Here is a 14,949-nt window from a genome sequence, read left to right as displayed (position 1 = left end):
TGAGCTGCATGGCATCAAGTGACGAGGCACACAAGCATGCTATCTTTTAACTCTGAAAAGTTAAGCTGAATTTTTAATTTTAAGAATTGTATGTATTTTCCATTTTTCTATTCATTTTCTTTTGGTAATTGACCTTGTTCATGTTTGTGATTCCATCACTTGCTAATTTCAACATTTCAGTAATGCTTATAGTCCATATTAGATAATTTCAATAACTGAAGCATTAGGGATATAAATCTGCTGCTGTTATTTCTGCTGATTCACTTTCGTGATCAGTTCTTTTCTAGTGTGCTTGTTCAGCTTTGATGATGACTTCATCCATTGACTAAAGAATTCAATTTTTAATCGAACACTATTTAGCGCTTACCAGTAAATGCTAATATTTGAGTGCTTAGCTATCATTATTCTCTGGACTAAGTGCTTCTACACACACAATTTATGTAATCTTTACAACAATCCCGTAAGGTAAGCAAAGGAGAACGCAACTAGCATACACTAGTACCTACTTTGTGACAGTTACTTTGTCAAATGTAACCTGTATCAGTTAGCTTTCAAAATATGATAGATATTGCTTTACCCATTTTTCAAGTGAAAAAACTGAGGCCTGTAAAGTTCCTTCAGCAAATAAATGATTCAATGAAGACTAGGATACTAAATTAAGCCACCTGACTCCAGAATCTGCACTACCTACTGTGAGATGAATAATAATTAAGAGACAGCCTAAAAGGTAGATTGACTATCAATCCTAGTTTTTCAAATTTCCATTTCTTTGTCACATCAACAGAAATAATTACCCAGATAGTTACAGCTTAAGTCACTATTGAAGGCTTTAAAAGAACCATTGTATATGTATTGATACTTCTATTGAAAAGAGGAAAACCTCTCTTGAATCTAAGTAAAGAAAAGACATCCCAATTGGAAAGGAAGAAGTAAAATTATTCCTCGATGACAGGATCTTAAATACAGAAAATGCTAGAGAATTCACAAAAAACAACTAAAACTATTAAATGAATTCAGCAAAGCTTTAAGATACAAGATCAATATACAGAAAATGATTTGTATTTCTATACATGAGAAATGGACTGTACAAAAATGAAATTAGGAACAAAATTTTATTTAAAATAGCATAAAAATACATAAGATTAAGTTTTACTAAAGACATGTACACTGAAAACTAAAGATGTTTCTAACAGGAATTAAGATCTAAATAAATGAAAAGCCACTCTATTTCATAAATCAGAAAGTTAAATATTTTAATATGACAATTTACAAGTTAGATGCAATCCTTATGAAAATCCAAATGAATTTTTTTTTATGTGCATAAAAAGACAAGCTAATCCTAACATTCAAATGGAATTGCAAGGAATCCTGAATAGCTATACCAATTTTGAAAAGGAAAAGTAAGGTAGATGGACTCACATTTCCTATTTTCACAATTATGTAGCAGCTGTGGAAAACAATTTGGTGTTTCCTCAATAAATTAATTAAATAAGTTTTATTTTCATATGATCCACCAATTTTACTCCTAGGTGCATGCCCAAAAGATGGAAAGCAGGAATTCAAACAAATATAACTGTACATAGGAGCATAGGAGCACTGTTTACAATAGTCAAAGGGTGAAATAACTCAACTACCCATCAGCCAGTGAATGGATAAAGAAAATACAGCACGTCCACACAATGGACTATTATTACTCAGTCATAAGAAGAAATAAGGTATTGTTATTGCTATGAAGTAGACGAACCTTATGCTACAATATGGAAGAAACCGTGTGCTGAGTGAAAGAATCCAGAAACCAAAGGTGTTGCATTGTGTAAGTGTATCTGTATGAAACAGCTGAACAGGTAAGTTCATAGAGACAGAAAGCAGACTAGTGCTGTCCAGCAGCTGGGGAGAAGAGTGAGTGGGGAGTGCCTGCCTAATGGGTATTGGGCTCACATTTGGGTCAACGGAAATGCTGTGAAATGTGACAGAGGAACTGGTTGTCCAATTTTGCAGATGTCCTAAATAACACTGAATGGTACACTTTAAATCGTTAATGTTTAATCTTGTTTGAAATTTACATCTATAATAAAAGTTATTACACTCTATCTTTATTCTTTAGGTAACTTTTTGTATATATATATATATATATATATATATATATATATATATATATATATATAAACAACTTAGTTGTAAACTACCTCAAAATATTTTACAAAGTATCCAGGATATACATTTTAAAAAATAAATAAAAAGGAAATGTCAAATGAATATAATAGCATGTCTCGTAAGGTTTAAAAGCACTGACCTTGATGGGATCCCTTTTTCCTTTTTCGTATTATACACCCAATTGAGCAATACTTTTCTAGTAAAGACAAGAATTTTTTTGCTTTCAGAATAATTCTTTATTGTCTCAGCATTCATATACCTTAAAAAAGGAAGAAGAAACATTTAAGCATGCTTTAAAATTTGTGAGATAAGTTTAATGCAGAATTATCAGAAGGCAGGAAAACTATTTCGTTGCGTGATGACAGGAAGTGAGACACTTTCATAGGCATAGGTCTAAGTCACAAAGATGTTGATAAAGGTGGGTTATTTGTGAAATTAGGAGCTGGAGCTTTAATTAATTAATTAGAGAGTATAAAAATTCACTTATTAATTAGAGTATAAAAATGGTTCAATATTAATCATGGAGTATAAAAATGGTTCAATAAAAATTGGTTTATTAATCAGAGTATTAAAAAAATGGTTCAAAATAGAGAAGTCATGTTTCAGGAAGAGAAAGCATGCCATGATTAAAATACTTGGGATTCAAATATATGTGGATTTTCATGTTGGATCCTCTATTATCTGGGTGGCAATGAACTAAATACCTCACTAACTTGTTTGCTTTGTAGAATGGAGGTAAGATTACTAATGCCTGGGAAAATTAAATGAGAACATATATAGGAAGCATCCGGCTCACCTCACATATCCCCCCATCTCTTTTCTTTCACCTTCTGGGCAAGTAATCAGTGAATTTATGGGGGAAATACAAGTGGTGAAGTAAAAGAGTAAAAATGGTTACCTGGAAGACTTGGTGCTCGTAAACCCACCATAGACGTTTGTCCCCAGGTTGCCTGTAGGTTTCTTCTGTTTTGTTTTTTTTTTGTTTTTTTTTTTTGAGAGCTCAGATCTGAGTGCTATATTTAGGTCTTGCTCTTCTTCAGAAGGAGGTTGGGGCTCCATCCCCGGGTGTGAGGCCCTACCTTAAAATGCAGCTTAATAGAAGGGCATTGGTGACTTAAGTCCAAAGGAAGTTCTTGTTCTTCCTATAGATTATAATGTTCTCACCCTAAAAGGCGGGTAATTTCTCTGTTACAGAGATACTGACATAGTTAAAAAGAAGGAAGGTAATCTGTTCTCTGTGATTAATATAACAGTATGGTAATGGCATGGAAAATCATGAATGTGTATATGAATTGATTCAGTTCTGATTGTTAAAATATTTGGTCGAGTACCTATTATGCTTGATAAATGAATGGGGTAAACCATTAAAAAAATTACTGGACTCCGTTTTCAAGACTTCTGAAGACTAGTGGAGTAAAATATGCCAACAACAGTTGCAGTTAAGTGTAATAAGTGTTCTGCACAATAAATAAAAGGGCACTCTGGATCCACACAGGGGCTGTTTAATATAGTCCTGGCAAACCAGGAAACCTCAGCTAATGTCTAAGTTAAGATTTGATCATTTCACAAGTTCCTGTGAATCCTAAAATTCTGTGATATCAGTGCATGTGATATTTTAACAGGCCAAATTATAGTGTATATCAGGCTCTTGGGTTCCTATTTGATATGCTCTAAATATGCTCACTGTTTAGACTTGATTTAGGAAAACAGTATGATCTTTTTAACTGGATAGTGAGGTAGCCTGGCTTTGAATCTGGGCTCTGTAATTAATTAGTCAAATAACCTTGGGTAAATTATTTAATCTCTCTGTGCCTCACTTTCCCCACTTGCAAAATAAAGGTAACAATAGCACTTAGAGGATTTTTACCACCTGAATGGGTAATACATGTAATATATTTAAAACTGTATCTGACATAAGACCATAAGCATAATCCCTATTCAAAGTATTGCTTCTTAGATAATTACACAGGTGCTTAGTACAGGTCCTGGTACCTCTGTTTAAACTCCCTACTCTTTCTATATTTAGACTTGTTTCCTAGGCACAGGATATCCTCAACACATGGGGTTACAGATAGGAATGATCAGCAAATAGTAGAATCAGCTCCAGGGCAGCCCAGCAAAGAAGCAAATACTGAACTTAGAGTAATTAAGGGAGACTTCTGCTCTGATTTGAAAGCCATTTCACTGATCTTAATATTCCCAGGGCTGGCATATAGTTTTGCACATGTTTAGGATTCAATATTTATCTCTTGCATGTTTAAATGAAAATGCAATACATTTCAAAATTTGCCTTTACTGTCTACTATGAATCGTTTCAACCCTTAACTCCCTTTCCCCACAATTTACCTCCTTTCTGTATCCATTTACTCTGGGTCCTCAGAGGCAGATGTTAATTCTGCCTTTGCAGATTTTAAGAGGAAAAATCAAGGGAGTGGACTGAACTGCCCTATGCAAGTACTGTTTTATATGTGTTCTATATATGCTAACCACTACTGGACTTTCACATGTCATTTTCCATTCATTTAAAAATTTCTGCTGTACATAGTGCATCTGTCTTTAAAGTATGAATCTGATTGTTTTAAATTGATCTGACCAGCCCTCTCCTTCTACTTCACTAACGTCCATCAGGTCCCCTAGCTTCTGAAGGGGCCCAGAGCAAGAAGGTAGGTGGGGGCTCTTGTATCATATATGGAAATATAATGTGATAATGATTTGTATGGCTAGGCTTGAAATTAAAATTCTTAGGCTCTTTGACAATCTGCACTCACACTGCAATGGGAACACGCCCCAGTCTGGTTGCTTCTCTTCCCACACAGGGCTTTATCTCTCACTACTAAACCTCAAGCCCAAAGAATGCTGAAGACCTGATGCTTTCAACTGAGGTGCTAAAGATGCCTGAAAGTCCTTTGGACAGCAAGGAAATCAAACCAGTCAATCTTAAGGGAAATCAACCCTCAATACTCATTGGAAGGACTAACGCTGAAGCTGAAGGTCCAGTAGTTTGGTCACCTGATGCGAACAGCCAGCTCAATGGAAAGGTCCCTAATGCTGGGAAATATTGAGGGCAGAAGAAGAGGGCATCAGAAGATGAGATGGTTGAATGGCATCATCGATGCAATGGACTTGGGCAAATTTCAGGAGGTGGTGAAGGACAGGGAGGCTTGGTGTGCTGCAGTCCATGGGGTTGCAAAGAGTTGGACAGTGCTGGGTGACTGAACAGCGGCAAACCTCGAGCCAGTGTATGTGAGCAGACACCAGCCTCCTTCATCTCGTAGGTTTTGAGGAGTGGACACCAAAGACCTGGTTTGCTTGTAAGATGATGACCTAAGGAAAAGGTCCAAGCAATCCTAGGACCAATTGAGCAGGAAATTTTGGCGTTCATGGTACCAGAAGAGAGGTCTAGAGCAAGAAGGTATGTCTGGGTTTGGGGTGGTCATTGCTGCAACCGCACTGCAGTTTAACTCTTCCCTCTGCCCAACCAAGCATCCTTCATCCTTCCACAGGGGATGATCTGAGGGCACTTGCTAATAGGCTGACTCAGGAACTCACTGCTGGCTGTGGAGGGTCACTTCTAAAGAAATCAATATGAATATGTCAAGAGAGGGTGTGCATTGGGAAGATGTGCCTGGAGGGTTGACGGAAGTCTTTGACCTCAGCTAGGTGTCTGAAAGAAGGGTGGTTTACCACAGCGTAGCTTTAGGAGGGGGGCAGAAGGAGAAAGAGAAGGCACCAGCCAGAGGAGCAGCTTGTTCAGATGCACAGAGGAGGGAGTGAGAGGAGCAGGTCTGGGAGACTGGAAGCAGGGGACGGCCTGCTGGAGGGATGGAGAAGAGGCTGGGGCTGGAACGCATCACGCTGGCTGCTCGCAGGTTAGCAGGCAGAAGCGGCAGCTCGCTCGCACAGCTCCCCAGGTGCAGCGGCTTGGGAGAAAGCGTACTCACTCGCCCGTCTTCTCTCCGAAGCTCCCTGCGGCGCCCACCAGCACCTGCACGGCGGTCTGGGACAGAGTCTCGCCCCCGTACTGCCTCTGGTAGCTCGCCTAGAGGAACGCGGATCACACGTTACGTGATGGGGATCGGAGTGACAGCTTACGGGGAAACAACCCAGGAGGGAGGAGTCAAAGCCCAGAAATAACTTAGTACCTTCATTAAAACATTTTTCAGTGGAGTCTAGACCATGAGGTCAGTGCAGAAGGTACATCTGAGTTCTGTGTGGAGTGAAACATTATGCAAGAAACTAGGCTCCTGATAGATGTTAATTACGTTTTCAAAATGAGTGGAGTTCTGTGGCCAAATAAGCATGGGAACTGCTGCAAACTATCCCCACCTTAGAAGTTCATAATGCATGTTTGAATTTTAAAGCCTCTGAGAAATTTTACAGTAAGGGATCTTGGTTTATTCCTTTCTTTAACTTCACTTAGCCAAATATTTTGACAACAGAACTCTCTTGTCTCCAATCTATTCCCAGCATGAGATGACCTGCTGCTATGGTGCAAAACACATTCATTCATTCATTCAGGCCATATACTGAGAGCCCACTTAGCTTCTGTGTGTTGAACACTGTTGAGAATATACTTCCTGATTTGGAATATATGATATGACTAAAGATTCCCAGTTCCATAGAAGACATTCTGTTTGCACAATTATTTATGAACATTGAAACATGTTTTGCTCTTGGAGAATACTAGAAAGGGATAGAACTAAATTTTAGGATGAAAGATCAAAAAACTAGTTGTCCATAATAACAAGAAAGCTTAGCAACACAAGTAATTGACCAGTTCAATACTAGAAAAATGTTTATTCTTAAATGATCATTCGTACCAATTTGTAAGAATTTAGAGAATGGCTGATTCCTAAAAATAACTGCCATCTATAAGCTCCCTAATATACTATTGGATTAACAAAATAATTTTTGTTTTACATAAAATTATTTAATTCTTGCAACAGCTTTATGATGAAGGTATTCAAATCTGTATTTGACAGATGAGAAAGATGACAATCCTCAAGGAGTTAAGCAGTTTTCTCAAGACCACATTAGAAGCTCAGTTCTTTCTGAACTGAAAGCCTGTCCTCCCTTCCTCCAACCACATCGTGTTCTCTGCTTTGCCACTGTCTTGCCACGCTATGCTCCCCCTTCAAACACACAGTAGTGGAGGAGATATTGCTCCCATTAACCTGAACTGGCTGAGATTTAAACAAAGAACTCCCAAAGGTCTGAAAACTATAATAGCCAATTAATACTGTTGGGAGCAGTGAATATTAGAATGGGGATTGCAGAAATCAAATCAGACTAAGATACACATGAAAATACATCTAGTACAAAGAAGGACTAAAAATGTACAAGGTGAGATGAAGATCTGGAGACTAGAACAGAGCGATTCAACGCACTTTGAAAATAGGACTTCTGGATTAAGACCTAACAACACAAAATCAATGAGGATATAATAGTAGAAATAGGGAAAAAATTAAAGGGAATAAATCAAAAAGATACAGAAAGCATGTATTATAGAAAATATAGGATATCACCGGAGGAGGAATTTAAGAGGTCACTTGGATATCATGTTTCTCCTTCTACAGATGGGGAAAGTAAAGAAAAAAGAATAAGTTCTGAGCCACATTTTGTATTAATAATGAAAGCAAGACACAAAATAGAGTCTCCCACATTGATTTTAAGGGTTCCTGAATACTATATTTTCCTCAAAATAAAACATCTTCTGCTTAAGCTAATTTGAGTGGATTTTTTTACCTTTTCTTTTTGCAGTGAAACAGATTCCTAAGACAATGCTGAACTTCCCTTTACCTTTGTAAACCATCTATTAAACTGTGCAGGTGAGCGTAACCAAGATGTATTAAACAAGGGAGAAAGTTTTCAGTATAATTTTAGCTAATAACTTAATTTTTTAGTATAGTACTGGCACAAAAAAACAGACAAGTAAATCAATGAAACAGGTAGAGAGCCCAGAAATAAACCCATGCAGCTATGGTCAATTAATCTATGACAAAGCAAGCAAGACTGGGGAAAAGACAGTATCTCTAAATAAGAGGTGCTAGGGAAGCTGGACAGCTCTATGTTGAAGGATGAGATTAGAACATTTTCTCACACCCTAGATAAAATACAAAAATAAATTCAAAATTAAAGGCCTAAATGTAAGACTGGAAACCACAGAACTCCTAGAAGAAAACACAGGCAGAACACTCTTTGACATAAATTGTAGCAACATTTTGGGAGCTCTGTCTCCAAAGGCAAAAACAAAAATAAACAAATGGGACCTAATCTAAACTTAAAAGCTTTTGCACAGCAAAGGAAACCATTGACAAAATGAAAAAAATCTACTGAATGGAAAAAAATTTGAAAGTGATATAAACAACAGGCCAATAATTTTAAAAAATGTGTACAGCATTGAAACATGTATATTATCTAGGGTGAAACAGATAACCAGCCCAGGGTGGATGCATGAGACAAGTGCTCGGGGCTGGTGCACTGGGAAGACCCAGAGGGATCAGGTGGAGAGGGAGGTGGGAGGGGGGATCGGGATGGGGAACACATGTAAATCCATGGCTGATTCATGTCAATGTATGACAAAACCCACTACAATATTGTAAAGTGATTAGCCTCCAACTAATAAAAATAAATGGAAAAAAAAAGGGTAATAAAATACTAACTATTTGTGTTGACAAGAGACGTCTATTGGCCAACTCCATTGCTTCGATGTTAAGGTTATCGTCTATTTCCTTGTTACAGTGTAGACATTTCACTTTTTGATGTTCTTTTGTTTCTCCTTGGCCCAACTAAATAAAATACAGATCAAAACAAAAAAATAGTACATGAACATTAATGTATTGTTTAGCATAAACCCCAAGCAATTCACATAACAGTTTGGTTTAAGAACTCACAGAAAATCTGCTAGATACATTAAAATGTTCAGATGAGTTTTGCACTTACACAGTCATCTAGAAGGCAAAATAATTGCCAGTTTGTTGGGGAAAGAATTGCATCATATCTTGACCTTTGTATGGCACTGGTAAAAGTTTACAAAAACCACTGCATTTTTGATTACGCCTTAAACCACTGGTTCTGAAAGCGTGGTACCCCAGCACTGTACCATCACCTGGGTACTGCTAGAAAGGCACATTCTTAAAGCCTGCCACAGATCTGATGAATCAGAAACTGTCCTGTATTTTGTAAACACATTTGATGATTCTGCTACAGCTAAAGTATGACAGCACTTGAAACTAACCACTTACAGTAGAATAAAAAGCGAACATGGCTGTTAGGAGATGGGAATATGGATACCTCCATTTTGTAGATGAGAAAAGTTGAAGTTTAGATAAAATACAAGTTTTATAAAAGATCACAAAGCTATTTATTAAGTAACAAAACTAGGATATGAACCCAGATTTTCTGAGTCCAAGGCCAACATTCTATCTGTAATACTAAAATATCTCTCATGTCTGCATCATAAAGAAGAGAATGTAGTTGTTTATTTACCTGCCTTCTGAAACAGATCAAGTACCAGAGTTTGACCTTAACTTTGAGTTTGCATTAGAATTAGCTGGGTAAATGGATTAAAAATACATATTCCTCAGACCAACTGCATCAGAACCTCCTGGATAGAGGTTGGGAAATCAAGGCTATGTGCTCTGTCGCTACAGTCATATCTGACTCTTTGCAACCCCATGGATTGTAGCCCTCCAGGCTCATCTGTCCATGGTATTTCCCAGGCAAGAACACTGGAGTAGGCTGCCATTCCCTTCTCCAGGGGATCTTCCTGACCCAGGGATTGAATTGGAGTCTCCTGCATTGGCAGGTGGTCTCCTGCATTGCAGGTAGATTCATTACTGCTGAACCAGCAGGGATTCCATATTTTGAATAAGCTTTCCAGGTGATTCAAATGCAGCCAGGTTAGCAAAAGGCCAGAGTTAGATATGGAGAACTACTATGAAAAAATCCTTAGATTTGACTTGGTACTTTTCTTAACCAGAAATCCTATCAATATTCCTGAAAACATAGGACTTGATTCTGGGCCTCCATCTGAAGGCTCAACCACCTCTTGCAGGATATAAAATGGAGTTTTGCAAATCCTATCTCATAGCAACCAATTATGTCTACACTCTTAACAGTTGTCCCCTTATATTGTGTGATGCAGAAAAACACTGCAATGAAAATTGGACATGATAGGCAATGACAAACCAGAAAAAACAATGAGAAGATCATAGGACAACTTTTATTATTTCTCCAGCAGTCATGACTGCTGATGAATTATGTTCTCATATATGAATAGGAAGTCTGACCATGGAGATTCTAAAGTATGTCTCAGAAGCAGGAAGTGATATTTCACTATATCTAATCTTATGATACTAGCTTTTAATTCTGTTTTATGATAAAAATTAACAGTAACCATAAACCAAGGCTTAACAAGTACTTCAATATACAATAGCCTAAATAAATACTGAATACATGCTGTCCATCCTCAGTCTAGCCAAAAAAAACCTGGTTTCTAAAGCTTGCTCTCTTCTTTTTATACTATCTTTTAAAAGTAGCTCTCATACACTATTCTTTCTTTTGAATTTACAATATTCAGTTCAGTTCAGTTCAGTCACTCAGCCATGTCTGACTCTTTGCAACCCCATGGACTGCAGCACCCCAGGCTTCCCTGTCCATTACCAACACCCAGAGCTTGCTCAAACTCATGTCCATTGAGTGAGTTAGTGATGCCATCCAGCCATATCATCCTCTGTCTGCCTCTTCTCCTCCTATCTTCAATCTTTCCCAGCATCAGGGGCTTTTCAAATGAGTCAGTTCTTCACATCATGCGGCCAAAGTATTGGAGCTTCAGCTTCAGCATCATTCCTTCTAATGAATATTCAGGACTGATTTCCTTTAGGATTGACTGGTTTGATCTCCTTACAGTCCAAGGGACTCTCAAGAGTCTTCTCCAACACCACAGTTCAAAAGCATCAAATCTTTGGTGCTCAGCTTTCTTTATAGTTCAACTCTCACATCCATACGTGACTACTGGGAAAACAATAGACATTTGCGATATACTCAAAGTGTGTGTTGGGGGGGGGGGTCTTCCTTGCTAGCTCAGACTGTAAAGAATCTGCCTGCCAATGCAGGAGACCCAGGTTCAGTCCTTGGATAGGGAAGATCCCACGGAGAAGGGAATGGCTACCTATTCCCATATTCTTGCCTGGAGAATCCCATGGACAGAGGAGCCTGGTAGGCTACAGTCTATGTGGTTGCAAAGAGTTGGACATGACTGAGCAATTAACGCTTATTTTTCACTTTCATATACCCAAAAGGGTTGTCACTTCTACTTTGTCTCACAGTGATCACAAAATTCCCTAAGAATTGTGAATTAATATTTATAACATTCATACTTAAGATGAATCATATCCACTTTGAAGGAATAAACAAAAGATATCTTTTGTTAATAATAACAAAATTTTGTTTTGGAATAAACAAAAGTAATATTTAAAAAATATTACTTGCTTACTGCATATGGGTTTTGAAGTATAATTGCTTTCTCAACTATGTTCCAATCTGCATTAGCAAGATCTTTGTCAAATTTGAGTGCAGAGGCTACAGATTTGGTTAGTTCTTGAAAGTGTTGAAATGTATAATACAGTGATTTATACTTTGTTGATGTGACATCACGAAGACCTTTGATAAAAAGAACACATTTTATAAATATTGGACATCATTTTGATAGTATGTACAGAATATATGCACATATACACAAATAAATTTGTAGGAGATACATATGTAGGAGGTATAGATATACCTATATGTACACAGAAATACATGCACTTATATTTCTATGTATATGTAAGATCATATATATATTTGATGTACATTTATTTATCTCCATATATATATAGTTGACCTTTGAACAATATGGGATTCAGGGATGTCAACCCTCCATGCAGTTGAAAATCTGTATATAACTTTGCAGTTGTCCCTCCATATCTGTGGTTCTGCATCCTCAGTTTCAATAAACTGAGGTTTGTGTTGTACTGAAGTACATACGAAAAAAATTCACATCCACTTATAAGTGGACTGACATAGTTCAAATTCATTTTGATCAAGGATCAGTGGTTTTATACATATACATATATATATATATATACCTCATAAGGGTTTGAAGGACTCTTACTATCAAACACAGATTTCCTTTTTTTGAAACATAGAAGTTTCTTCAAAAAGCAATAATATTCCATGAGCAAATATTCACTTTTCTCAGTGCAAGTAAACAGACGCTCTACAATAAGAATTTTAGGTTTATTTAGCTACTAAGTAGAACATCTGATGGGCTTCCCTGGTGGCTCAGTGATAAACAATCTGCTTGCAATGAAGAAGATGTGGATTTGACCCCTGGGCTGGGGAGATCACCTGGAGAGGAAAATGGTGACCCACTTCACTATTCTTGCCTGGGAAATCCCATGGACAGGATCTGATACTCTGCAAAATGTTACCTCTTTAATCTGTTCTTCTCATTTTACTATGTCAAGGTCCAGAAAAGAAAAAACGTAAATGGTAAAAAGGATATGGCTACAAACATGAGAATGAAGATTCAATATTACCCATAAAGATGAAATTTAAGATTGGTTAAGAAAATACCATATGAATGAAACAGAAAGGGTGCTAGAGCAGTTAAGAGTAAAGTGGATTAAAAGCATTAGAGGAATTTATTTTTAGTTTGTTAACTGCCATTACTGACTTGTGTGATCTTAGACAAGAACTTTTAACTCTTTAGATTTCAATTTTTCGATTGTTAAAAAGTAGGAGATTGAAGCAGTCACACTGCATAAAGCAGGTGCCTCCTAAAACTGGTATTTCTGCTCCTGCTCTCTTCATAGGCCCCAATCAGCTATCCAGAGTTGTCTTTTTAAGGACCTGATTCATAAAATTACACTTACTTGCTTAAAACCAACCAAGAAATCCATTTACCTCTTAGAATAAAATCTTAAAATTCAAGGTCTTTCATGATCTAGCTCTTTCCCTACCTCTCCCATCTGGACTTCTCCACTACTGACATAGCTCTCAAAGGTTCCAGCACCTTACCTTCTTTTCTTGAACATGCTTGGTTTCTAACCTCCTCAGGAACCTACTGCTTGTTGTATTTCTACTTTCTTCACATGTGGTTTGAGCACAGTCATGCACCAGTGACACTCTGATATTACCTTATTTGACTTGTTTAGAGTCTGTCTCTCCTCTCTCCAATTTAGCTTCGACAATTCAGACTTGCCTGTCTTCATAATGCATCACTATCAGCTAGAATAGTGCCTGGCATATAAGAGGCTCTTAATAAAAAGTTTGTTGAATAATGAAATAGACATTGTATTATTTCACTTAAACTGGACTAATGTAAATAGGTAATCTTATTTATAAGGTTATTGCTTATTGGCTTAATGAACTTATTGGCCTTAATGATTCATGTGACTTTATATTGAGATCCAATTTCCTTTTCAATTAGATACCTTTGATTTGTATTTATATAGCTTTCTTCTTCATTATTAGCAAGTCTTTAGTATATTTGGAATATTTTTCTCTTTACTCAGGAATTAGCAGGGCTTACCAAGTTTAGTAACTGCCATTGGCAAAATGAATCTATTGACAATCAAGGTAATTAAGGATACTGACACTCCATGAAATAATATCTGGAATAGAAAAACAAACCGAAGTAAGTTTTCATCATAATTTCATATAATATACTCTATATTTACCAGTGCAAATTAAGCTAAGTTGTACTAAGTCAATATTTGGGGAACATAATGACTTGCTTTGACAAGTATTTACATACTTATAAAGACATTAGGAAAAAAATTGTTCTTAATTTTGATTTCTGAGCTTCTTGCGTCCTGGGAATAGCCCTGTACTTTATCAGTTCTCGTCCACCACTTACGCTTCCATGTACATAGCCACACAGTTCTCTGCTCAACATAACCAGCACATCTGTGTTAAATAATTCTCTCCACCTAGAAGAAACAATGCACGCCCTTGGTATGTTTGTTCTACCACATACTTTGCCTCTCTGGTATCCCTTCATTACCAGGAAAAAAGTGAAAGTGAAGCTGCTCAGTCCTGTCTGACTCTTTGCAACTCCATGGACCATACAATCCATGGAATTCTTCAGGCCAGAATGCTGGAGTTGACAACCTTTCCTTTCTCCAGGGGGGTCTTTCCAACCCAGGGATCGAACCCAGGTCTCCCACATTGCAGGTGGGCTGTTTACCAACGTTACCAGAGGGAGGAGCAATTGATTCCTTTGGTGTCACTTTTTTTTCCCTCCTCTTATATCTCAAGTTAGTCTACACAGACAGATGAAGAAACACTTCTCAGTCTGATATTACATATTTCCATGGATTTATGGAATTCTAACTCCAGGAATTTATTTTAAACTCTTAGCCAGTCCTCTATTCTAAGGCTACAGATCGAAATTAGAGACAAAATGTGAAACACACCAGAGGCTTTCACGGCTGCACACTAGGATCACTTGAGAAATTTTAAATACTGGTACATAGGACGCTCTCACTGAATATTCTAATTTAATTCCTCAAGAGGGCCACCCCTGCACTGGTCATTAGGAAAACCAAGGTGTAATCTACACAGAGTGAAATGTACTTGTGCATCTGATAAGTTTTGACAGTGCATACACCCATATTACCCTCAATCCTTTCAAGATGTATGATATTCTCATATCCTCTAAATTTCCCCAGTGCTGCTCCAATCAATCCTCACCAGACAAGAGACAACTACTGTTTCTATTTCTATAGATGGGATATGCCAATTCTA

The 14,949-nt window shown here is 37.3% G+C and overlaps 1 protein-coding gene across 1 annotated transcript in view; it reads right to left on the bottom strand.

Moving 5' to 3' along the window:
- Positions 1-14,949, bottom strand: part of SLC9C1 (solute carrier family 9 member C1) — a 152,086-nt gene that overhangs the window by 48,924 nt on the left and 88,213 nt on the right. Inside the window, exons 16-20 of the mRNA XM_065913843.1 lie at positions 13,733-13,814; positions 11,651-11,817; positions 8,817-8,942; positions 6,096-6,193; positions 2,294-2,413 (exon numbers count right to left, since the gene is read on the bottom strand). Coding sequence (XP_065769915.1) covers positions 2,294-2,413; positions 6,096-6,193; positions 8,817-8,942; positions 11,651-11,817; positions 13,733-13,814 — 593 coding nt within the window. The remainder of the gene's footprint in view (positions 1-2,293; positions 2,414-6,095; positions 6,194-8,816; positions 8,943-11,650; positions 11,818-13,732; positions 13,815-14,949) is intronic.

The sequence above is a fragment of the Muntiacus reevesi genome, chromosome 21 (assembly GCF_963930625.1).
Source record: "Muntiacus reevesi chromosome 21, mMunRee1.1, whole genome shotgun sequence".
Lineage (NCBI taxonomy): Eukaryota > Metazoa > Chordata > Mammalia > Artiodactyla > Cervidae > Muntiacus > Muntiacus reevesi.
This window is presented reverse-complemented; position numbering and strand designations above follow the sequence as displayed.